At 46.8% G+C, this 26178-nt stretch overlaps 2 protein-coding genes and 1 pseudogene across 3 annotated transcripts in view; all 3 read right to left on the bottom strand.

The window, feature by feature from the left end:
* The window catches only part of LOC138238391 (E3 ubiquitin-protein ligase TRIM39-like), a 43507-nt gene extending 30876 nt beyond the window's left edge, over positions 1 to 12631 (bottom strand). For both annotated transcript variants that reach the window (XM_069188831.1, XM_069188830.1), the window contains exon 1: positions 12542 to 12631. The gene's annotated coding sequence lies outside the window, so the exon portion shown is untranslated. The remainder of the gene's footprint in view (positions 1 to 12541) is intronic.
* On the bottom strand, positions 75 to 12623 carry LOC138238389 (E3 ubiquitin-protein ligase TRIM39-like; annotated as a pseudogene).
* Positions 9901 to 26178, bottom strand: LOC138238218 (butyrophilin subfamily 1 member A1-like). The gene is made up of 8 exons (XM_069188273.1): positions 26013 to 26178; positions 25150 to 25176; positions 24333 to 24362; positions 23171 to 23197; positions 19340 to 19534; positions 10332 to 10395; positions 9977 to 10137; positions 9901 to 9908 (listed from the first exon to the last, which is right to left on the bottom strand). Exons 1-8 carry the CDS (start codon positions 26089 to 26091, stop codon positions 9901 to 9903), a joined length of 591 nt encoding a protein of 196 aa, XP_069044374.1. The 5' UTR covers positions 26092 to 26178.

The raw sequence follows: 26178 nt of genomic DNA, 5'->3' as shown, positions 1-26178 counted from the left end.
GACAGGGTGAGTTTCAGGGTGATATACCTGCTGACATTAAATCATGATGAAGATGAAGATGAAGACCAAATGTCAAATATTCAGAATTTCAGAGTTTATTTAATACAGAAATAGTTCTATCTGAGTCCAGGCCATGACAGTGAAGCAGCCATGTCCATCATGTAGAAAGCGACTGGCATTCAGCTGACGTGTGAGTCTGTGTCTGATGGTGACCCAGCTGGTCAGCCATGAATCTGGAGAATTTACAGGTAAGAGATAAAGAAAACACCTGTGACTCAATTTTACTGATTTACTGAAAGACATGATTAATGCAGAGCAAACAGAATAGAGCAATGACATGGACTGAAAGTAGAAAGTAGAACAGTTTGACACAAGCCAGTAAAAATTTCATTTTCCAAGAGAACCCCTCCCACAGGTGATGTTGTTTCTGGTGACTGAAAGAGTAGCGTTGAGAGCAGATGTGGACATGCCCAGCAGTGGGTGGAGAAAACAACACCGAAGAAACAGAAGAACAATTTCAAATGAAAAAGACTAAATGATTTACATTCCAGGAGAGAGAATCAGACAATGTGCTGATTCAGTCTGTGTGACTGACAGGACAGATGATCAGTGGGGCTGAGTTTGTACCTCCCTGATGAAGACCAGGGCTGAAGAGTGGAAAGAGTTTCTCAGTGAAGGAGGCAGTGAAGGTGTAGATATGAGACCTGTTGTCCACATTGTAAAAGGAGACCTGTCCCCCCTCATAGTCCACATACACCCCCACCTTCTGGGGCTTCTGGCTCAGGGGGAGGAGGACAGAGGGTCCAGCACAAGCCTCGTACTCATTCCCATTCCTCAGCCACACAGTCCAGTAACCATACCGGGGGCTCAGTGTGATGCTCCCCTTCCTGTTGATGGACTCTCTGGCGACACCTAAATCCCACTTAGTCTTCTCCCCCACCTCCACCTCCCAGTAGTGTCTCCCTGAGGTGATCCCATCCTTTCCCAGGACACAGGGACAAGGATCAAATCTCTCTGGATTGTCAGGGAGATCCTGTCGTGTGTCTCCCAGTCTCACTTGTTTCCCATCCTCAGACAGGATGAGGTAGAGATGAGCTGTATTGGGGTCCAGAGTCACATCAGCTGTGGATCAGAGAGCAGACAGACAGGATGAAATGATCTGTATCTCACTCCTCTCTCAGATGAAAGTACAGATGCAGGTGTCTAGAGTGTGTATCAGGATTCACACCAGCAGAAAGCTCACTGCAGTAAACTACAGCTCTGTTCAGTCTGCTGATTTCAGCTGGACGACCTGCCTGTCCTGAGACACCCAGAGCATTCAGTGACAAAATAAAACTGATTTGTTGATACATTAATTACACAAAACCCATTTTCCTCTTCTCCACTGTTCTGTCACAGTTTGCTCGTGATGCCTGCAGTCACAGGTTCACATCACTGGTTTGGGTTGAACTCGTCTGCAGTCACTGGCGCTTGTTTGTGTGCAGCAGGTAAAAATAAAGAAAACACTTCAGAAAGTGTCAGGATTGTGTGGCCAGCGTGTAGTGGACATTACAGTGTGGACAGGACCGGTCCAGATGCTCTGGATGTGTTCTGATATGACTGGAGAGACTGGGCAGGCGGACCTGTGGAAATGGGCTCTCCTGGGTTGGTCAGGACAGACAGGCCCAGCCCGGCTGAGATGAGCTGTGAGTGTGTGCAGAGCTCTCACACTGCGAGAGTCTGGCTCCTGTGGGAGAAAGTGTCTTTAAATCTGAAGGAGACCTGATGATCCACTGTGTGCAGATCACATGGCTGAGGGCATCTCTATACTGATGGATACATTATTTCACAAGAAGAAAAATGATCAAACTGTCTTTTCATGGTTATTCTGGTTCCTCTCTATCAGTTAGATTGTAAAAGTCTCATTAAGACAAAATTCATAGAAGCTGAAATTGCTGCCACTTCATTAACAATAACAGGGACCTGAGTCACACAGGCAGTAACTGCAAGCTTGTCTCCTCCTGCGCTGCTGAGGACAGTAATTAAAAGGATCTGTTGTCTGTGTGTGTTAAGAGCTGTCTGTCAGTGTATTTAACTCTGTCACCTGAATTAAGGCTGAAGTTGTCTTTACACAAGACAGGGGAACCCGAGAGAGAACAGACAAAGCTTGTGTGTGTCTTTTTTTCTTGTTCGTTAAACACAAATCAGTGTAATACCTATGGAAACCTGAAAAACAGACATTGTGGGTCAGTTGTAACGAACTGACCCAGCGCACTAACTGGAGCTCAGCCCCTGGTCAGCACACAGCTCCGTGTTAAACTAGTGCGCCAACTTCAGACCAAGAGCAACGAACTTGGCCGCTGAAATCAGTCCGCAGCTCCGAGCTGAACCTGCTCTCCACTGCAACGAGCCCAGAGTGAGAGCTGCTGCCCTCTAGAGGTGACTGGAGTACAGGACTGACTCCCAGCGCCTCTTCACATGGGGAGACAGCTCAGTGTGGGACAGGCGGAGCTCTGGATCACAGGAGAATAGAGGGGAAACAACACCGGCACTACGGCAGGAAGTCATGTGTCCGTCACTCAGAAAGGTATTGTAATGTTTAACTAAAACTGCTTTCCAGTTAAATCCCTTTTATTAATAATGAACTTTATTGATGTGTTTATTCATGAGTAATTTATTAAAAACTAATTTTATTGTTTCTATTAATGTATTTAATGTCTATTAATACAAGTAATTTATTAACAATGAAATTTATTGTACATCTTTATTAGTAGCTGTATGTAAAATATTTTGTATGTGACAGTGTTTTTCAGATATCCCAGGGAGTGAAGAGAATTGAAATTAAGAAAATATTTAGTGTGAGTCTTAAATGTGTTTTGTCACATCTGGGTGTGAATTGAGCAGATTTGTCATTTATTTGTTGTGATGTGACTCTACAATTGTATTTCTGAAGGGAAAGCAGGGATATTCAGAAACTGGGGGAACAGATATTAAAGTTATGTAGTCAAATGTAAAGGTTAAAGAAATAAAAATACTGTAATCTCCATCTTTTTAAAAGTGATGATTTGTGTCAGTTCTAGATGAAGGCAGTCTGCAGGAATGGCTGTAAGAGCTGATGGAAGGACATCTGTGGATATTACTGCACTGAATGATTTAACCTCAATAACTTTCCTTACTCGTTTCGACATCAGTTTGCTGGACTAATAATTAATTTCCCACCAGATCTCACTGTTTTCACTGTTTGTATTTGTTGAGCCATGTGTTGGTGACCCTGCTCTTCAAGGCTCAGCTGTGTGAGTCTGCAGGTGTGTGTTCATGCTGAAGATATAACTCCTACAGTATAACTCCTACAGGCAGCGCCTGGCTCAGACAGACTACAGAAGGAGAGAACCTGGCAGTTCTGCTGCAGACCAGTGAAGAGAGCTTTCCCTGGATGGCCAGGTGAGAGGATGGAGTCACTGGTACTGAACTCCTCTGTGCAGAACCGTGCGTCTCGAGAGCAGTGCCAGCAGGAAATGCTGAGTGGCCCTCAAGCTAATAGCAGCGAGGGGCCACACCTCCTCCTGGGTACCAGTGCAACAGCTCCAGAGCAGCTGAGAGTTACCATGGAGATACAGCAGGGACCCCAGAGACTCCCCATCAGCCAGGAGACACTGACCCACGGTGCGAGGGAGCAGCATCCTGAAACTGTGGACAGGGGCTCGGCCTTCAAGACCACAACAAAATCAGACAAAATGGTGGAGGAGCTTTCTCAGCGCAGCAAAGAGGGACTGAGTGAGGCAGAGCAGGGACAACCAAGGACTCTGCTACGAGAGTTTGCAGATGTGTTTGCTGGAAGAGAGGAAGACTGTACTCGTACAAACGAAGCTCAGCGCACCATCGACACTGGCGAAGCAAGACCCATCTGCATCCCTCCCCCCGCCTGGCCATCCACAAGAGAGCCGAGGCAGAGGAAGCAGTCCGGGGTCTGACTGCAGCAGGGGAGATCGAGCCCTCTGACAGGCCCTGATCTCCCCCTGCAGAAGGACGCTTCACTGCTGGTCTGTACAGACTACAGGGACTCAACAACGTCACCAAGAAGGACTCTTGTCCCCTGAGCCACACTGACGAGGTGCTGGATTATGTCTCAGGGTAGCGCTGGTTCAGCTCTCTGGACCTGTACAGCAGCTACCGGCAAGTTGAGGTGCCCCAGAGGTCAGGCCAGAGACTGCCTTCTCCAGAGGTCAGGGGCTGTGGCAACACACGCTCCAGCCTTCTGGACTGTGCCCTGGCCAGCCAGCTCTGAGCGGCTGATGGGAAGGGAGCTCAGTGGCGTGCCCAGGTCAGAGTGCCCGGTGTGCCTGGATGACCCTCATTCTCCAGGTCCTGGACAAGTGAAGAAAGGTCAGGGACCTCATGAGGAGGACAGGTCTCAAGACTCACTGAAGACATGAATCTCCTACAGCAAGAGACTCGTTTCCTGGGAGCTTCTGAGCCAGAAGGGGTCTCCACAGGCCCTGAAGAGGAGCCACAGTAAACTCCTGGCCAGCCCCCCAGTCAGTTCAGGGTGTGAGAAGTTTCATTGGACCGGCATCCTACTACTGCTGGTTTGACCCCTAGTTTGCTGACGTTGCTGAACTCCTTATATTTCTCACATGCAAAGCAGCATCTTCCCTCTGGGGTGAAGACTGTCAATGTGATTTTGAACAACAAGAGCTGTCCTTGCAGAGTCTCCAGTGTTGGCCCAGCTAGACCCAGAGACCCCATTCAACCCAGACACAGATACCAGCAGTGATGGCGTCTGTACTTGAGCCAGGAGCTCAGCTGTGCTGAGAGAAACCACACACCCTGCTGCATGTTCACGAGAGGAGCTGCATACTGACCAGGGGAGGAGCTCAGAGTCAGCTGTCTTCAGGGAGGTGTGCCAGTGTTTAGGGATCTATAAGACTGGGAGACTCCAGTACATCCCCAGAGTGATGGGTTACTGCTTCAATCTGACACCTGCTACAAAGCTCACTGCCGCCCACCAGAAGGACTGGGGCAGACACTCTAGACAGCTTGTTCCAGTCTCCCACCACTCTCTGTGTAAAGGTGTCTGTTCCAGAGCTCATCCTCCAGTGCCTGAGGCTGTGTGCCTGTGTCTAGTGTGGACTGGAGAGCAGTGGGTGTCCTTCAGTGGGACCGGCTGCTTCACTGTCACACCTCTATCTGGAGGAGCAGAGGGACAGACATCCTGTCTCTCTCCCTCTTCTCTGCTCTCATTTCACCCTCTTCCTCCCTTAACAAGTCCTTCCTCTCCTCTTAGTCTCTCACAGTAGTGAATTTCGAGCTCCTGTCTCAGGCTGTTGTGTTCAGTGTCTTGTGTGTCTGCAGGCTCCTAGTTGTCAGTGTAGATTCTAGTTTACAGGTTTAACAGGATTACAATCCTCTGTTTCACAATGATGGAATAGAGAACTGCAGTCCTGACACAGTGATGGGGTCTTCAATCTGTGTATTGGGGACCCCAAGACATGGGTCAGTGTTGGTGTCCCCACAGTGTGCCACAGTGTTGGGGTCCAATTCCTAATCGGTCCTGATAAGGACAAAGCCCATCTGAGGGACTTTGCTCACAACATTAAACACATCAGCTGTGTATAAAGCAGGAGTTACAACATCTCCCCCTGTTAGAGTAAGAGCCTGTATTGACCCCTGTGACCCTGCTGTGACCTTTGTAAATGACAAGTTCCTGTCAGTGACAACAGACTCACCTGCATGTTTGCGAAGCCTCTCAAACTCTGCAAACAGAGAGAAAGATGTTAGAGAGCTGAGAGCACATTCCTGCTGGAGTCTGGTCTCCAGGTGTGCAGTGTTGTGTGTTGTAGTGCTGTGCTGATCTCTCAGGCAGGACAGTAACACACAGGAGTGTGTTGTCTGGCCAGTGGAGCTGTGGGTCTGTAAGAGACACTGACAGCTCATCCAGCTCATCCAGCTGCACAGGAACAAACTACTGATCCTGAAGAAAACCAGACTAATCTGTCAGGAGATTTTGATGGAAAAACACAAGTCATGAGGATCTTGTGTCCAGATACAGGTAAATAAAGTAAAAAATATGAACATGAAGGTAAACATGATTACTAATAGCACCTAATATGAATTAAATTTTGAAAAGATACAATGTATAAATTAATTAATAGCCATGATATGAAAATTGAAAATAAAAACATAACATAAATATAACATGAAACATGAAATAAAAAGTTACATTTCCTAACTGACACTTAACACTTTTTCTATTGTTAAATTCTGAAGAACATTGAGGGAAACACAAACCTTCCTCTGAGAGCCTCTTGACTTCCTCTCTGAGTCTGTCCTCCAGCTGACACACAGCCCTCCTCACAGCCCCCAGACAGAGATCAGGGTGAACAGTGATGTCAGACCAGTCCTTGGGGTGTGGAGGGGAGCACAGGGAGGGGAAACTCTACAGCAGGAGAGATTCAGAGTCATGGGGGGTCACAGCCCTCTAAGGCAATAAGTCACCAGTGAGTCTGAAACCTAGAGCCCAGTATAGATCACTAAGAGTCACACAGTGAGCTCTCTCTGCTCTCTGTAGATACTGTATCTGCTCTCTACAGTGGGTGCTGACCTGTAGGACTCTCTGCTCTCTGTAGATACTGTATCTGCTCTCTTCAGTGTGTGCTGACCTGTAGGTCTCTCTGCTCTCTGTAGATACTGTATCTGCTCTCTATAGTGTGTGCTGACCTGTAGGACTCTCTGCTCTCTGTAGATACTGTATCTGCTCTCTACAGTGTGTGCTGACCTGTAGGTCTCTCTGCTCTCTGTAGATACTGTATCTGCTCTCTATAGTGTGTGCTGACCTGTAGGACTCTCTGCTCTCTGTAGATACTGTATCTGCTCTCTACAGTGTGTGCTGACCTGTAGGACTCTCTGCTCTCTGTAGATACTGTATCTGCTCTCTACAGTGTGTGCTGACCTGTAGGACTCTCTTCTATCTGTAGACACTGTATCTGCTCTCTACAGTGTGTGCTGACCTGTACGACTCCCTGCTCTCTGTAGATACTGTATCTGCTCTCTACAGAGTGTGCTGACCTGTAGGACTCTCTGCTCTCTGTAGATACTGTATCTGCTCTCTACAGTGTGTGTTGACCTGTAGGACTCTCTGCTCTCTGTAGATACTGTATCTGCTCTCTACAGAGTGTGCTGACCTGTAGGTCTCTCTACTCTCTGTAGATACTATATCTGCTCTCTACAGTGTGTGCTGACCTGTAGCTCTCTCTTCTATCTGTAGACACTGTATCTGCTCTCTACAGTGTGTGCTGACCTGTACGACTCCCTGCTCTCTGTAGATACTGTATCTGCTCTCTACAGAGTGTGCTGACCTGTAGGACTCTCTGCTCTCTGTAGATACTGTATCTGCTCTCTACAGTGTGTGTTGACCTGTAGGACTCTCTGCTCTCTGTAGATACTGTATCTGCTCTCTACAGAGTGTGCTGACCTGTAGGTCTCTCTACTCTCTGTAGATACTATATCTGCTCTCTACAGTGTGTGCTGACCTGTAGGACTCTCTGCTCTCTGTAGATACTGTATCTGCTCTCTACAGTGTGTGCTGACCTGTAGGACTCTCTGCTCTCTGTAGATACTGTATCTGCTCTCTACAATGTGTGCTGACCTGTAGGTCTCTCTGCTCTCTGTAGATACTGTATCTGCTCTCTACAGTGTGTGCTGACCTGTAGGAAGTAGATGTGGTCCTCAGTGTGGGAGAGCTGCTCCAGCTCAGTGTTTCTCCTCTTTAGCTCAGTGATTTCCTGCTCCAGCTCTTTAATGATCCCTTCAGCCCTCCTCTCTGCTGCTCTCTGCTTCTCCTCAATCAGCTCGATGAGCTCAGCCTGGCTCCTCTCAATGGAGTTTTGAAGAGCAGTGAAGACCTGCACACTGTCCACAATCTCTCTCTGGGCACAGCTCTGAGGAGACACCAGGAGACTTCTTGAGTTATCAGGAATAAAAAAATATTATGAGAGTGAACAAATTAATAACTTGTATATTATTCATTTCAGTTAAAAAAAGAAGCAAAACACTATTTGGGTCACTCCACTCCTGGGTCACAGAATATCTCATCCGTTATCTGGATAATGACTTTCATTATCTTCCTAACTGTCCTCTCTGTCAGGGAACCGATCGGTAGAATAGGAGGATCCTTATGCGTAACCGTGAATCCCACAGAATCCAAAAGACGTAATCCAGGGGCTTGGTCAATTAGGGAGGCAATGAGTCCGGTAACAAGAGAAATCCAAAAGGCAGGAGCAAAGGTTTGGTACCAGGAGATCAATCAAAAGGCTTAGAAAGGCGCACAAGAGAGCTCTGCAGGAGGCTTCTCAACAGTGAGCAAGGGTTGGTGTGTGAGGGAACTCTAAATACTGAAGGGAAAGGGACGTGGTTGGATAATTGGTCCGGGAGTGAGAATTTGTGGAATCTGGTGCCTGTGGGAATGTGATGGGTTCAGTTGGGAATGAGATTGTGAAACAGTGGGTTTGGGAGTGCAACAGTGTTTGTGAGGAAGAGTGTGGGGCATGACAGGAATAGAACAGCGTTTGCACTCAGTCTTCCTAAGTGTCCTCTCTCTGTGCAGAGAGCAGTGACCCCAGCACTGAGCCCTGCAGTACCCCACTCAGAAGGATTGACAGGACTCACTTTGCTGAGCTCCACTGCCTGTTTGATCTCCTCCACCTTCTTCAGTCTGTCCTGGATCATCTGTTGTACTTCTGCCTCAGTCTTCCCCAGCTGTGTCTGTGGACAAACAGGGAAACAGAGAAACTGAAGTCACTGCTGCTGGTGCACTAACACTGCACAACAGACTCTCACACTGATGCTGGGCTGGACAACAGACTCTCACACTGATGCTGGGCTGGACAACAGACTCTCACACTGACACTGGACAACAGACTCTCACACTGATGCTGGGCTGGACAACAGACTCTCACACTGATGCTGGGCTGGACAACAGGCTCTTACACCAGGGAAGTTGTGCTAAGATACCATCAGTTTCTGAACGTATTGATCATAGCCACTGATCCATATTCTAGTGATTATACTAATTTAATTCACAATAATTTTAAATGAATTTTAAATTTAAAGTTTAAATTTTTAATTAATATATAACCATAAACCCACCTTTTTCACTCCACATTCCTGCTCTAAAGGGACAGTGCTGTGTGTCCTGTGGTCAGTCTAAGTACACAGCACACAAACACAGGTCTGGTCAGTCCTGCAGAACAGCTCCAGGAGTCTCTCATGCTTCTCACACAGCCTGTCCTCAAGGCTCTTCACAGGCTCAATCAGTCTGTGCTTCTTCAGTTTAACAAGGTCATAGTGAGGCTGGATGTGAACTGAACAGTATGACATCTGACAGATCAGACAGGATTTCACAGCCTTGAGTTTTCTCCCAGTGCAGAAATCACAGGACACTTCTCCAGGTTTAGAACAAAGTCCTTCATCACTGCTGACTCTGGTCCTCTTGAACTGCTCAGTGATTTCTGCCAGACTTCTGTTCACACTGAGATCAGGTCTTCTGTAAAATGTCTTCTTACACAGTGGACACAGACAAAGATCACTGCTGTCCCAGTATGCTCCAATACAGGCCAGACAGTAGTTGTGTCCACATGGAGTGGACACTGGGCTGGTGAATGTGTCCAGACAGATAGAGCACTGGAACTGCTCTTCAGACAGGACACTGCTGGGTGAGGCCATTCCTGAGCACAGACAAGCAGAAACAGAGAAGATCAGAGGAGAAGATCAGCACCATCTCAATACAACACAAACAGCAAAAAGTAATACAGGTGAGTAACTCCAGTCACACACAAAACAACACAGTAGAAGAAAGAAAACTTCCTCTCTCTCCCATCTGGGCCAGCCTGAATCCCCTGAGCCCCCAGTGTTATGATGTGTTTTTCAGGACCCTTTGCAGAATCCGGAGGGGAGTGAACAGACACGGGGAGGAGAAGAGGAACTGGGCTGGTAGACGAACTGGGGGGCGTGACGGAGGTGCTCAGGTGCTCGGGGGGCGTGACGAAGGTGCTCAGGTGCTCGGGGGGCGTGACGAAGGTGCTCAGGTGCTCGGGGGGCGTGACGAAGGTGCTCAGGTGCTCGGGGGGCGTGACGAAGGTGCTCAGGTGCTCGGGGGGCGTGCTCCATGCGACAATCCAGAGGGAGTCCGTAGGGAAAACCAGGGCGACGTCCGATCACCCAAAAACCAGGAAATCCAAATGACAACATGACAGAGATAAAAAGAGCTCCAGGTCCCGGACTCGGCTGGTTCAGGAGCCGATAGGAGGCCTCTGCCCTCGAGCCGCGGACGGAGGGCGACACGGAGACAGGCGGGCCTCCGGGCGTCCGTGATCCAGTGCAGAGCCCGGAACACAGGGAGCGTCTGGCTTTTGAGGTGGGCTGGAACAGGGAGCAGGAGCACAGAATCAACTAAAATATAAAGAGCCAGAGCGCCCTTCATGGGGAGGGATTACAATCGTGACACCCAGGGACCATCTGACAGGACAGAATACTGCAGTACAGGAAACCCCAGACTGGACTGACTGGGAGGGTCACTGGGAGCTTTAACTGGGGAGAACAGCACTCTGGAAACTGAAGTCTGAATCAGAAACAAAACTGAAAGTTGATTCTCCCGCCAAACAACTTCCTGCAAGAGCAGCAGATACAGTGTCTCTTCAACAGCTCCTCCCGTCCCTAAATCCTCAGCACACTCCTCCAGCACAGAGGAACAGGCTGCCTGCTGTCCAGACCTGTCCCAGTCCTCAGCACAGCAGCTCTGCTCTCTATTGTAGTGAAGGAGCCTGCAGTGTCAGAGCTGAAGCTGCAGGAGAGAGAGTCCAGCTCCAGCTCCAGCCTTTCCCTCCCTGAGCTCTTTATTCCCTCTGTCCTTTCCCTCCTCTGCCAGTCAGACACACCGCAGCTCAGTCCTCCTCACACAGGGCCAGGGCTCCAGTCCAGCAGGTGCTCCTGTCTTCATGAAGAGGAAACAGGGCAGCAGCTCTGCTTTGTTGTGTGTGCTGTAGTGTGTGTATTGTCATTGACCAGAAAGATTTGTTGAACCAAGTGTACCTGGATTATTATTCTTTTCACTACAGCTGTTCCAGAGAACAAAGAATTCATGTTCCTGTAGTTCTCCCAGCCGCTCGGGGAGATTCTGGAGAATCTCTTACAAGCTGACTCAGCCTCTCAGCCAGTTCCTTATCTTCACTTCACCAGTTTCGTTCCCCCATTGGCAACAATACTGTCACGCCCAGTACACCTAGAGGGCGCTCTATTGCTCTTCTGTTCCCAGTCCCTGTGATTATTCTTGTCTTTCAGGTGTGTCTTGTTGTGTAGCCTGTTTACTTCCTGTTTCTGCTCTGCTCTTCGCTCAGCGTTGAGGTTCGGATGTCCTGAGACCCTCCTGGCACCAGGTCGCCCCACGTCCGCTACCTGAGGGCTTAGGTTTCTATACGGCTTCTCCTGAACAACTGAGCCCGGCTAACCCCCGTGTCGCCACTACGCATAGGGTCTTCTTCACTGTTACGACCCCAAGTGTCCAGGGGTAAAGGGGTGTAACATTTAGGATAGTTCTTTTGGAAGCAGGGGGGTTTTGGTGAGGGACTAGGAAGCGTGATAACAAGGGTAAGGAACTAGAGTGGTGCCAAAGAAAAGAAAACAAACAAAATGGAGCTGGCTAGGACAGGGAGGGAAAGCTAACCTGACTACAAAAGAAAACCCGAAACACATGGTCTTCAACACCCTAGCTAACCTGCACTGACTACCCAAAACCCTACAAGACAAACGGCACTCACCCATACTAACTAGTGTACTAATACAAAATCAACTAAGTGTGTAAGTGTACCCAACAACCTAAACTAACCTTATATACAAAAGTTCACACAAAAACACAAGTGAACCAGGAAGACAAATAAGGGAAAACAAGAGTAATAAACAGGAGCAGGGTACAAAAGAACACAAAAGTCGAACATGTAACACTGGGGCAAGGAAATGGCAAAACAAGGATGAACACACAAACAAACAAAAGTACAAAGATACTACCGTAAAACCAACAAAACAACAAAGCTGAAGCTATACAAAAATACACACACACAAAGCAAAACAAACCAACAAACGAAGCGGAAGCAATAACCAGAAGCGAAGCAAAGCGATAACCAAAACCAAACGGGACCAAAGTCAAACAAAAGGCCTCTCTTTGCTGAAAACCTCCATGTTATATAGTGAATAAAATGTGTTCTGATTGGCTGAGGGCTGATTGATGATGACATCATACTGAAACAGTGGTGTGATGGTTGGCCAATGGGGAAGGGAGAACAATCAAGGGTCAGCAGTGTGACATAACAGAAAAAACACACACAGAACACACACTGGGACGTAACATTCACCCTCATGCCATTCCACAGGTCGTCCCTTCAGACATCCCTGACAAGTACTGTACAAGCTGCACACAGACAGAGCCCAGGAGCTGGGCTCAGGGCTCCAGTGCTGGAAGGCTGCAGTGTTAAACACTGTGACACTGCTCTGTCCAGCAGCACTTACTACTGACCTGAATTCAACCTGCAGCACAAGGTCCAGAAATACACAGCGTCCTGGACAGCAACACTCACAGCAGGTTCACACCCACCTGTCTCTTTCCTGGCAGGATGATAATTACAGTCCAGATCGTGTAGAAAACTTTTATGTTTCTAGTTTTCACGGAAGTTGCTCACAGAGAGATGCTGTTCAACTACAGGAAACACAAAGTGAAAGAGAAACCTTCAGGAAAGACAGGAAATATATTTTTTTATCTGTTTGTCTGCCGTCAGAGTCGATACATTGAAAAAAAGGAGAAAACTCAAACATTTGACACCATCAGGTTATGATTCACAACAATAAGTCGTCTGTTTAGTGACTAACTGTCTGAGTGTACAGGACAGCAGCTGACCCTGCAGCACACTGTGCTGTTAACTGCTCGGAGACAGACAGGATACTTACACACTGGACAACCTGCTCCTGCTGCTCTGAGCTCCTCTCTCTCTTGTTCTGAAAGAAATATTTGAGTATCTGAGGCCTCTTAATAACTAGGTTTGAAAAACGATCTGTTCACCTCACCTCTCACTCCCTGTTTACCAGAGTAATGAAATATTTTCACTTTCTGTTCTCAGTGAAACACAGAGAGGAGTGCAGGAGAGGATTCTGGGAAACTGGGCTGTGGCAGCAGGTTGTGCTGTAGTCATGTGACTCACAGCTCTGTGTTCAAGGACATTTCTGTGGAAATAAGAATATTAACACTCATATCAGTATACCACCCTGGAGCCCCTCTCTCCTTGTCCACAGACTGTGAGACGGCAGCTCCTCTCTCCCTGAAAGGAGCCTCACAGACAAGATGAGTTCACTTCAGATGAACAGATGGCAGATGGCTGTGTGGTCGCTCATTTCTCAGGCCCCATGAAAGGCTCCCAGTGTGCTGCAGGGAGCAGAGGGGCTGTTCAAGCAGGACTGAGCTGAGGCACTGCTGCTGCAGGAGTGAGGCAGCGGCGTATCGTCTCCCCACAGCTGAGAGAGACAGGGAGCACAGGCTGAGTCCACAGGCCCCTGGTCTCCCATCCGCACAGACAGGAGCTCTCTCAGCACGAGGGGAGAGGAGCCAGCAGACCTGCGCTGCCATGTCAGGGACATGAGAGCTGTTCACACACAGGCTGCACCCGGTCCGCTGGGACAGCCAGTGAAGATCTGGTGCTCAGTGAAGAGTGAGAGTGAAGAGTGGAGATGCAGTGGAAACGTGAGCAGAGAGAAGTGGGAGACACAGAGTGAACTGGATTGAATCCTCAAGTGTCCAGAGAGGGAAGAGTTAGGGAGAAGAGTCAAGAGAAGAGCAGAAGAGGAAGAGGAGGACTGTGTAGTCTTTTCTCAGATCAGTGAGTGAGGACAGGGATGCTGGAGGGGATCCTGAAGACAACAGGACAGATCACTTCAACCCACAGATCGAATGTGACTCCTTCTGTCTCCCACTCCTCCACAGTCCACACCCACCTCAACACTACCAGCAGGACCAGTTTAACTGCACTGGCCTTTCTGGTCACTGTCTTCATTAAAATGACCTCCTGGGAAAGAGCTGGTGGAAACAGAGGAGATCAGTGATGCTCTCCTGAACTCGTCTCTATCTAGAGACTGTAAGATAAATGACCAGAGAACCTGCAGACATATTGGTGTAAAAACCCAGGAGCTCAGCTGCATTTGTCTTGATTTCAGTGTGAAAGTGACCCCAGACCAGTTCAGGTGACAGATCCTGGAGTTTCAGTGTCACAGTGAAGGACATCGTCATCCTACAGACCTGAATCACAGCACAGGGCCCAGTTCACAGCTTGTCTGAATACTGGCCCAGACGCACTGGTGGTCAGGGAAATCTGAGGTCATTTCCACAGGCTGGTCCAACTGATCAAACATCCTGACCTGTTTCATTGAAGTTTTGTATAAATAATAAATAATAACAAGTAACCTGCTGTTCAAACCAACACAGTCTCAGCTTCTGTATCCCCATACATAAGTTCATATTTATTAAATATTTATTATTGTTAATATTTAGCTAAAATTAACTAAATATATATTATTATACATTTAAATTATATGTTACATATAAGTAATTAATGTTAAATTTCAGTAAGTTAATATTTAGTTAATATAATCTAATATTTCGTATTTATTCATATTCAATTATTTAAATTATTATTTAATATAAAATTACAATTACAAGAAATGTCTCACCTGTACATGAGGGGTGTGCGATCCCCCATAAACATCATGTCTCCTTCCTGATGTCCTCCTACAGTGAGCTCTGTGTGTCCCTGTGTGTGTCAGCGATCTGTAACACACAGCTGGTGTTGAGCTCTTACAGTTCCTATCGTCCAGTTTGACCCATTTAGGCTGTGAACTTCTGGGTCATCTGGCTCCAGTCCTCTGTCTTGTTACAGGTTCGTTTGGATAAACAGCCCAACCAACACCCTTCTGTCCAGCGTGTCTTTCTGAAGAAATGTCTCCAATGTTGTACTGATCCAGCTCATCCTTCCCCAGCCATGATCCAGTAACTCCTATAACGTCACAGCTCCTCAGTAATGATGGACTCCTGATGAGCTCTTGCTCTCTATTGCTGATGTTGTAAGAACTGAGATATAACAGATGTTTATTAGTGCTGCCCAGGGCTTTCCTGACTCCCCAGTTTTGCCCTGTTGGGAGCCCCCTGCTCCCCATTTCCCCACTTTAAATAGGTCCTGTCAGCACCCAGACCCCACTGTCCCTCCACACTGGGCAGCCACACAAAGAGGTAACTGGTTAGACTGGTTGTGGAGGCCTCCATCAGGCCAGTGGTGCTTTTGACAGAGTGGAGTGGCTGGGAGGGGAGGAGATGGGTATCAGTGTCCTGGGGGTCCACCAGGGGCTCGTATGGGGCTGAAGAAAGACACATCCAGCCCCTGCAGGCAGCCTGCAGCCCAGCAGCTCCCTGAGCCTGCAGGCAGGTGAGAAGGCTGCTGTGGGATCAGACCAGACTGGAACCTGTTGGTCTGAATGTGTGGGATTGGAGGAAAACCAGATGGAGCAAAGTACACGCAAATATGGGACTGAAGTGTGTTTCTGTCTCCTAAAGACTTGAGGCTGGAGCTGAACTCACACTTCAGCAGCACACTGAGCCAAAGCACAAGGCCAGAGCTCCACTGGAGGGGCTTCATAATAAGACAGAGGCCTGGAGTGGCCCAGTGGTGCCCAAGATACAAATATTGAGCTCACATGTCTGAATACTTATTCAATCAGCTTACAGCATCACATGCACTTCTCTTCAGACATTGCTGACATTTACTGCAGCTTTTCTTAGACGTCCTCAGCTTGTGGATTCAGAACCACAGAATCACACAGAATGGGACTCTATAGGAAAGGCGTGAACTCTTCTGTGGGGCTGTGTTATACTCACACTGTACTCAATACAAGAACAGCACTTCCCCAGCTGGGCAGACCAGCTGCACTGAGATTAGTGGCTTCAGCTGTCCTGACACTACAGGCTGTTTAGCTCAATTCTCTGTATGTAGCACCTGTGTTGCAATAATTGATCAATTATTAGATAATTGGAGATGTTCTGAGAGCCACATGGTTTTAATTTAGTTTGGTATATAAAGGGATTCATGAGGGTGGCTGGTGTTTGGTGGGTTTTCAGTATTTATTTTGTGTTTTAGTTGGATAGAAGAGTTTGTTAAAGTTTCTTATTTTGTATTTCTGTTCCTTATTGGTCTTCTGGGCCACCCAAGGAGAGGCAGATCTGTCATAATCTGTTTCGGATCTGTTTCTAGTTCTCTAGAAAACCTGGCTTTTTATCAGATATTCTGTACTGTCCAGTGCACAGTGGGATCAGCTGACCGGGCCCTGTCCAGTGCACAGTGAGATCGACGGACTGGGCCCTGTCCAGTGTCCAGTGTCCAGTGTCCAGTGTCCAGTGTCCAGTGTCCAGTGTCCAGTGCACAGTGGGATCAGCTGACCGGGCCCTGTCCAGTGCACAGTGAGATCGACGGACTGGGCCCTGTCCAGTGTATGGTGTACAGTGGGATCAGCTGACCGGGCCCTGTCCAGTGCACAGTGAGATCGATGGACTGGGCCCTGTCCAGTGTACAGTGTACAGTGTACAATGGGATCAGCTGACGGGGCCCTGTCCAGTGTTCAGTGAGATGGGTTGCTCTGAGCCCTCAGGCAGTGAAGGTCACAGCTCTCCTCCTGTTGATGCTGGAGCTCTGGTAGGGGGCTGTGCTGCCTGTGACACTGTGACCCCAACGTGGGAGTGTTGGGGAGTCTGTCTACGCTCCCTCACTCACCCTTGTCTGAACCCCATCGTTATCACCCCAGATTACAGCAGGTGAGTTTCTAAACCAAATAGCGATGTACTATGTAAATAATCCATTTAAATTGTATTCATTTAGATTTAGATTTAATTTAGAATCTGATGGTTTCTGCCATAGCACCTTGGTAATGACACTGTTGGATCACATCAGCTTTAAACATGTCTCTACACTGACCGCCCATGATGCTGGGAGAGTATCTTACAGAATCTAATGGCATCATCAGAAACCAATAAAAACATTATTGTACAGTACCAAGCTGCTGAAGACACTTCAGAACAGCGTACTATAAAACAGGTAGGTGTTAGCCCTAGAAAATATGGCAATAAGGGGCAAGCACAAAGCAAATTATGGGTGAGGGATTTGAGTGACAGCAATGATGCTTTTTGTTTCTTGACTAAATGTAATAGAAACTTTCTAAGTTGCGTTCATTGCTTCCAATACAATGAAAGGGAAATGACTGATGTTGCTACATGGGTACAGTATGTCACTGAGGAAGGAAAACAACAGATCGGAGCAGAAGGAAAAAGGTCTTTATTAAACAGTAGCAGCTTAGAGGATGCAGAAGTGTTTTGGGTTACTAAAAGCACTCAGATGAGTATGTACCATAAATATCTGATGGTATCATGTTGTATTCAAGGTATGAGGATATATTATACATAGGAACAAGTCACAGGTTTATTCCGTGCTGAAAAAAAGAAGAAAGGAAACCCAACGTTTCACCAGTGGAGCCTTCTTCAGGTGTCAGTTCAGTTCAGTTCACACCTGAAAAAGGCTCCACGGGTGAAACGTTGTGTTCTCTTTCTTCTTTTTTTCAGCACGGAAAAAACCTTGTGACTTGTTCCTTTGTGGCCTGCGCATGCTGATGCAGCTGCCCACCTACAGTATATTATACGTAAGCTATTGACACAACTCTTTCATTGAGCAATAATTCTGTCTTCTACTTGATGAAAAGTTTTTATTAAAACTAAAGAGGAATATATGATACTGTGTATAAAGACTCCCAGGTGTCTTCAGGCAGTGAAGGTCACAGCTCTCCTCCTGTTGATGCTGGAGCTCTGGTAGGGGGCTGTGCTGCTTGTGACACTGTGACCCCAACGTGGGAGTGTTGGGGAGTCTCTCTACACTCCCTCACTCACCCTTGTCTGAACCCCATCGTTATCACCCCAGATTACAGCAAGTGGGTTTCTAAACCAAATAGTGATGTAAATAATCCCTTCAGACTCTGGAGAAGGAAAAGATTGAGGGACACCAGGCCTGCTATTGCTGTATTAGAGCAGCAGTTTGTATTTCAGTATCTAAAACCTAATAGATTCTTTCTGAAGTAATGAAAATAAAGCTGTTTTGTACTTCTTAAAAAACTAAATCTAAAATTATCTGAATTAGACACTAAGTCTAGTTCCATTCGAGTAGCCTCCAGAGGTACAAGAGACACTGTCCATCTTGACTCCTGTCCAGCTTCTTCCCACTGGGACCAGGCTGTGTGTCAGGACACTGTGTCCTGTGAGGACTGAGGGTCACACTGACTGCACTACTGCTGCCCTCTTTCACACTCACAGTGGACAAGAGCAGCTCTGTGTTTGGTACAAACAGCTTGAACAGAAATTCAAAATCACTTCAAACATGAGAATATATAAGAAGACAAGAAGATCAGGAAGGGTGTAATAGAGAGGCTCACAGTTGCCTCATCAGTCCTTCTTGATTTCCAGTAACTAATTGATCTGAGGGTCTCATCCAGCTACCTCTTCAAGAAGCCAGGGTATCAGATCCAGCTACAGAACTCTGAAGCATGTTCCATCCACCCGCCACCCTCGCAGTAAAGTATCTCCTGAGTGATGGATGACTAATTAATCCAGGTAATACTGTTTCCCCAAGCAGAGTCCAGGTGGGTCAGGGTGCAGACAGGGAGGGAACAGGATCAGTCAGGATACAGGGGCATTCAGGCAGACTGGAGGCAGGAGGAAGGCTGGGAAACGCTGGCTGGTGGCTGGGCAGGACAGGGACTGGTGGCGCAGTGCTGGACTGCAGAGGAGAGACTGAACAGGGTTTAAATACCCCACAGCTCCTGATGCAGACTGATGTCTCAGTCCAGTCAGGCACTGTGGTAATATTATACTGAGACAGAGAGCTGGGAGGAGTCGGCCTGTGTTCATGAGTCATGGTCAATCTCCACAGCTGACAGCAGGCAGCAACACAAGGTCTTTATCTGAATCCCAGGTCCGGAAGACAGGATAGATCTTCTCCCCCTGATTGAAGACCATGTCAGTGAAAGTGTAGATGTGAGTCCTGGACTCCACTGTGTAAAAGGAGACCTTCCTCTCCTCAATATCTACACACACCCCCAGCCTCCTGGGCTGCAGACTGAGGGGGAGATCAGTCTCAGGGTCAGTGAGAGCAGAGAAATCAGTAGGGTCAGAGTCCAGACACCAGTAACCCTGCTGAGGAGAGATGCTGACGACTCCTTTCCTCTCTGCTGACTCTCTGCTCACTCCTCTGATCATTCACCTCCACCTCCCAGTAGTGTCTCCCTGAGGTGAAGCCCTCCCTGCTCAAGACACATTCCCAGTAACTAAATCTGTGTGGATTGGCAGGAAGACTCTTCCTCTGTCCCAATCTCACTCTCTTCCCATCCTCAGACAGGGAGAGATCACAGTGAGCTGTATCAGGGTCCAGAATCACGTCAGCTGTGGGAATAAAACAGGAAACATCACAAGAGTCTCCTGTCATTATATGACAATTAAAGTCAAATTGTGCTTGTGAAATGTGTTTGACCCCACTGTTGTCCATAGATCCTTCTCTGTGGTCAAGAGGTCAATAAACCAGTATTCTTCTGTTGGGCTTCACAAGCCTCAGTTTAGAACAAAATCACAGTTTTGTTGATCCTGTTCAATTGTCTTTAAGACTTCCAGGTTTTAAACATTTATAAAAGACACCTGACTGTGTTTCTGGACAAAGAGCTCCTGTTGCCCTCTACTGGACAGGAATGGACACTGCAGTCTGGCCCTGAAGCTGACAAGACAACATCTTCCCCTGATCTTTCACACCTATTCTGTGTAGAACAGGACACTGTGTCCATCACTGACCTATTCCACAGGAGAGTCTGTCAGTGTGGAAGCACCGATACTCTATATATCACCTCTGTCCTGGAATGAGGAGTCTGATATCACAGGTAAACACCCCACACTCACCCTGCCTAACCAGTGAAATATTGACAGACCAGCGACAGTCTTTAATTAAACACACCACTGGTCACTTACTGACCAGGACCATATGAACAGCAGCTGGGCTGAAGAGAAAGAGCCCAAAGATATTACCCCTGTCCAGGAAGAGGAGCCCTACAGCCCCAGTAAATACCCCTCCTACACTGACCATGGGCTGCTGACCCCACTGTCCTGGGAGCGCAGGACCCTACTGCCCCTTACTTTCACAGTGGTGACATGTGTAAGTGAATGTCTTATTTTGACAGGAAACAGAATATTTTAATTCACCTGCTCTAGAAAAGTTCAAACTTAAATATCTCCCAACTACAATAATGGACTATTATATTCTTACACATCCATCTACAGACACTGTGTCACACTGAGTGAGAAAAAGACTGCTCTGTTCTGGAAACACAGAAGCTAAATTTAAACCCTATGCTTCTGAAGACACCCCGAAATCTCAGGTAAGTACCTTAACATTCACTGACGATGGTGATTAATGAATTGATGTTTGTTGTGTCAAACACACCACTGAGCCTGTTCTTGAACCCAGATCACTGCAGCCTGTCTCAGAAGTGAACACAGCTCTCAGATTAATTCCCCAGCACGGGAAACAGACTCCTTACTGACACATAAACACCCCAGACACCCTCGTCTCACCCCACCACCCTCTCACCCTGACAGATAAGACACCCGACAGCAGAAGAGAAACAGTCCAGCGAGTCTCTTCCTGACTGGATCGGACTGTAAATCATGACGCTTTATCGATTCCTAACAGTCTTGCATTTAACTGTCTCAGTTTTGCAATTGTTACAGAAAATTAAACCCACTTCATCACCACAATAAAATACTAACTATATTCTAACTATAATAAAACTATATTCTGTTTTTTCCCCCAGGAAGGCTGGAAGCTCCTGTCTCTATTCTTTCATTACAGGTGGTGTAATAGCTCACCCAGGAGATTCCAGCAGTTACTGTACCTTGTAGCCTCAGTGGTCAATACTGTATAAATAAGCTGAATCCAAGCTGAAGTACAGAGTCAGACTCCCAGCAGGAGTGAGAGGAGGACTGATAAAGAAATCTGGCCTCTGATCTCTGAGACAAACTCTAGAGGAGCTCCAGGCCACCATCCTGAACCCTTCAAGTCAGTGTGGAGCTCTGATTTATTCCATCCACACTGAGAGTCTCAGCCCTTCACCTCCAGATCAGTTCCCCTGTGTCTGGGACTCTGGACTGGGGCAGGGGCACAGGACTGTGAGAAGGGACGAGCTGGAGCTGTCAGACAGGCTGGGATGTACTGTGTCTAGAGTGTTCGTAAAGTGTTGTAATTTAACCTCGTATGGGTCTCAGAGGTCTATGTAGCTCCCTGTCACTGCAACAGGACCTGATGACGGCAGTATTGTGCCATAATCATAGTCAAAGAGACAGCAGTTTATTATGAGACTATCCCTCCACCTGATTCCTCCTGATACTCTACAACCATCCAATGTGATGCCACAAGGAGCTGAGCCTGAAGTGGTGGTGTATCCACCAGATCATCATAGCATACTGTAGGTGGAAGTTAATTCCTCTGCACTGACTGGGGACACTGGCTGTGGAGTAGCAGCTGCTCCTCTCAAGCTCAGGCATGTGTCACCCAAGAAGTGAGAAGACCAGGACAAAGGCTGTGTGACATCACAGTGTGGAAATGTTTGAGCTGTGTGAGCGCTGGTAAGCTGCTACCAGCCTGGCTTCATATTTAAGTTGTTACAGCTCAGCTGGACACAGCCGAGGGCACGACTGGCCTGAACCCAAGTGTATACGACAGAAGAAGGACGGAAAGTCCTGAAGAGACCCGACCGGCTGGGGCCGGAGCTCTCTGGTACGGAGGGAAAGTGGATAGATGACTGAGTGCGTGTAGAAGAGTTGATTACTGAGCGGTGGGGTTTAGAAATGCATAAAAATGCATTTTTAGGTGTAATAAGGAGTTTATACACTCCGAGCCAACCATACTATCCCTCTCTGTGAAGTTCTCAGCAGGACTGCACTTGATGAAACTGCCAGCTCACACCTTAGACTGACATTAGCTGTCAACTGATCACAGATGCTTGTCTGTTTGGCCTTGTATCTGGAACCAAGGCACAGACTCACCCTCAGACTTACCAACATTACCTCAGCCACAAGGCACGCAGACATCACGGTCAAGGAGCCTACGCTTTCATCCACAGTTGCCTCTAGTTGATCCCTCAGACTTACCAACATTACCTCAGCCACAAGGCAACACAGACAGCATTTATACAAGTGGGGGAAACGTGAATCTGTTCTTTTCTACTAAAAGATCTCTAGTAGTCTAGTGTGTCTAGTTTAAAAATATGACATGTCTATCTTAGTTATGTGGATCTGACAGACTGAAAACCAAATGAAATACAAATTATTACGTTAGTACGCATATTGTGCATTATTACAGTGGCTTGATTAGGCGTACCTCTGTTTTGAGATCCTTCACTTTTTTCTGCGCTTCAGAAACATCACATACTCAATTATGACTGGTCATTTTTTGACTGGGCTTGGATTAGGAGCATCCTTTCATTAGGATAACTGTCCTCAATATGATAAATGAATCCTTGAGCACTGGCATTGTACCAACGGTCCTCAAAACTGCTGCCATTACCCCCATGCCAAAAAAGCCTAACATGGCTCTGGAGAATCTAAACAAATTTCGCCCCATCTCCAGCTCACCCTCTCTTGAAAAAATTCTAGAACGTGCTGTCACACTTCAGTTACATAACCACCTCATGACAAATAACTCTCGAACCCCTCCAATCTGTCTTGGGGTGATATTCAATTCTGGCTTAGCATTCGACCCACATGTGCAGCATATTGTCAAAACATATTTTTTTTCACCTCAGAAATATCGCTAGACTACGCCCTATGCTATCACTGTGGCTGAAAAGCTGATCAACACATTGAACAGTTAAACCGGAGAGTCCTGCTGTTAGTCCGATGTTTATTAGAACCAGTTTAAAGAATGCACAGACATAATATGCTGTCATTTAAAGTAAATTGCAGCTGTCTTTTAGAGATTCAATAACAGTTTGTACCTCCACGTGGTGCCTACCTACCTTAACCCAGTGAACCTACCTTGATGAGGAATGGGCCCGTCCGCTCCTGTAAAGAGGAAGGAAGAGGATTGTTACTGGAAGTGCAGGGAGTTGTTGGAGCAGAGTGGGACCTGATCAGGCTGAGAGCCGTCCTGCTCAGGAGGCTCATCTGTTTGACTGGACAGTCTGGGACTGAGGCTGTAGGTCCTGTACTCACTGCTGGGACAGGAGTCTAACTGGGAGGCACCCCCAGCCTTTAGAAAGACAGGGAGAGCCTGATGAGGGTGGGTTTGTAGTGCAGAGACACAGTCAGTGCTCTGGTTGTGGGGTCAGTCAGCCAGCCCCCAGTCTTATCAGACATCAGGAGACTAGAAGAGAGCTTGGGCCAGGACTGCAGAGAAACAGCAACAAGACCAAGGAGTGTTTGGTTCGATTATGCAATCTCCTGTGCTTGTTTTGTCTGATCAGTACAGTCTGGTGTGTTGAAAAGGCCTGTTAGCACTGTAAATGAGTCATGTCTGCTCCCATGAGGTTCACCAGCACTAGTCTTCCAGATGTGAAGAGGTTACAGGTCAGCAAACTGACAAGGATCAGACATTCTGTTTTAATTAATATGACAGGTTTGACATTGCACCATTTATTACAGAGATCTTCATCAGTCTGAACAAATACCTGCAAGTCACTAGGAGTAAACTTGTTAATGTGAAAATTGCTTGAATACAGCAATTTTAGACAACAGTCCCTACAGGAAGCTAGAGACAATATCAAGAAGATGGAACTGCACATCACAACAAATTAGTACAATAAACTACACTCAACACTTTACGGAACAGTAAACTTGAAATTGTACTGGAATTACCACTGCAGCCAACAGAGCGTCTGTTAGATTTTCCAATCAACCAGTTGCTGACAGGTGATCAGTTCCACCTGTGCGAATTTAATCTCCACACCTTTCTCATCTGTACCTGGTGTTATAAGACCAGCTTCTGCACCAGTATCTCGGTGTTCCCTGTGTGTTTCCCTCTGAGTTCTGACTGCACATTCCTTGACCTTGTTTATGGATTTTCATTTAGCCCACTGCCTCTGATCGCTGTCTCAGCAGGTAAGAGCCATGGTATTACTGTACATAAACTACACGCAGCTCAGAGCAGCAAGCTCCAGTTAAACACAGACTGTGAGTGGACTCCCTGTGCAGCACTTACCCAGGTCTCGAAGCAGCACTAAAGTATTACCTGCAAAGAATGAAACATTTATCAGACAAGGCAGTGTCATTACAGAGATCAGTGACAATGGAACTGGAGTAATATAATAAATAAAATATATAATAATGGGGTAATAATAATAAAAGCAGCTTAACCAACAAAATAAAAAGTACTGAAACCTAATGTACCCATTCTTAGGAAACTGTTTGCATCAGGATTGACTCATTGTGCCCACCTTAAGTATTAGGACAGTGAAGTCAAAATTGGTATTCTTATTGTATGTTCAAGAGATTTGCATTTGAAATGAAAAAATGAAACTGAGGCAAAAGTACAGTATGGCACCTTTTAGTTCTGTGCATATACTGTATGCTTTAACATTTTGGAATAATAACACTTATGTTCAATCCACCCCTGTTTTAGGTGATATCTCAAATCTCAAATGAAAATTGCTTTGAACCTATATTGAATTTATTTAAATCTGAAATTAAATCTGTTTGAGTAATCAGGAGAAACTGTACTGTATGTCTCCACTTTAGGAACTGGTGTACTGTAGCTGGTCTAATATCCCACATATGCTGAGACAACAGCCCTAAGATGCAGTGAAACTCTTCATCCTCAACCTGAGAGAGAGATGTTTCCCTGAGCTCTGGAATCGAGGACTGATCAACCCATCTACAAAAGTAGAGACAGACGTGACCTGACCTAACAGCTCCTGCCTTATTTTCATCTTTTCATCTCAAATCTGAATTGCATGAGTATACAGCAAAATAGCAGAGCAGCTAAACACAACAGTTTCAATTTCTATTGATTTACTTACATTTATCCTCCCACAGTGTCTCCTCCTCTGTAATAAAGAGACAGAATTATTAACAATGGTACAGGGTGCCATCGCATCACACAGGTGGGGCTGCACACTGGTGGTGGTGGAGGGGAGTCCCCATTACTGTAAAGTGCTTTGAGTGGATTTTACAGAAAAGCACTATATAAGTGTAAGCAATTATTATGATTAATTAATCTGCTCTAGGGCAGCTGTCAGAATATTATCATTACAGCTTCACTGGGATGAACAGTGAATAAAGAACTGAAATCTACAAAATGCCCATCAGAATTACTTTGTTACTGATTTACTTGGACAAGGAAACACGGAGACACTTTGATTGTTTCTAGAGAGTATTGGACACAGAACTGGTGTCACTATAACCATTAACATACTGTTCTCCAGGGGGTGAGAATCAGGATGGAGCCCAGCAGGAAGATCCCTGGGTGTGCTGGGATTCTCTGAGTTTCCATCCCAGAGGAGAAGGTCAGATGTTCACTGTTGCCCATAGATGATGGAACAGCTCCTGAGTAACTTCACCCTGATTCACCTCCACTGGTGGAAACTCACAGTGAGACACAGCTGAAGACAGAGGAGCTCTGACACTGGAGGAGCTGGGTCTGTCTCTGCAAGGACAGCTGCTGTGGGCCGGTTCTGGTTCTGACTGGTAGGAACCCATCCCACAGTGTAGATCTCCCTCTATAACCCATTCTGAGAAGCTGAGCTGCTGGGACCTACAGCTCTTGACAGGGTGTCTGTGCTCTGACTCCTGTTATCTAGAGTAGGGTGTGCTGCTCAGACACTGTCATTTACAGTCCATCCTGACACAGACATTCAGACACACATCTATAATGAGCACATACTGTCCATTCTTCTCCACTGGATCACCAGAAGTGCTGATGCTGCTACAGTCACAGCTGCTAATAAGAAGAGAGCCACCATCCACCCAGAGGACGCAGGGAAAAAGTATCCTGGAAAACAGAAGAAATAAGAGGTTTCTTATTGAGACTGATTTTAATACATGTACTG

Source organism: Lepisosteus oculatus, chromosome 4, assembly GCF_040954835.1.
Source record: "Lepisosteus oculatus isolate fLepOcu1 chromosome 4, fLepOcu1.hap2, whole genome shotgun sequence".
In the NCBI taxonomy this organism is placed as follows: domain Eukaryota; kingdom Metazoa; phylum Chordata; class Actinopteri; order Semionotiformes; family Lepisosteidae; genus Lepisosteus; species Lepisosteus oculatus.
This window is presented reverse-complemented; position numbering and strand designations above follow the sequence as displayed.

Excerpts from the sequence above, each read along its gene's own strand:
- LOC138238218 (XM_069188273.1), bottom strand. The coding sequence starts at position 26,091 with ATGGTGGCTCTCTTCTTATTAGCAGCTGTGACTGTAGCAGCATCAGCA. Across the intron at positions 23,198-24,332 it reads AGTGCTGCTTCGAGACCTGG|GAGCGGACGGGCCCATTCCT; the intron begins GTAAGTGCTGCA and ends TCCTCTTTACAG. Across the intron at positions 10,396-19,339 it reads GGAGGTGAATGATCAGAGGA|CCCACCTCAAAAGCCAGACG; the intron begins GTGAGCAGAGAG and ends TCCCTGTTCCAG.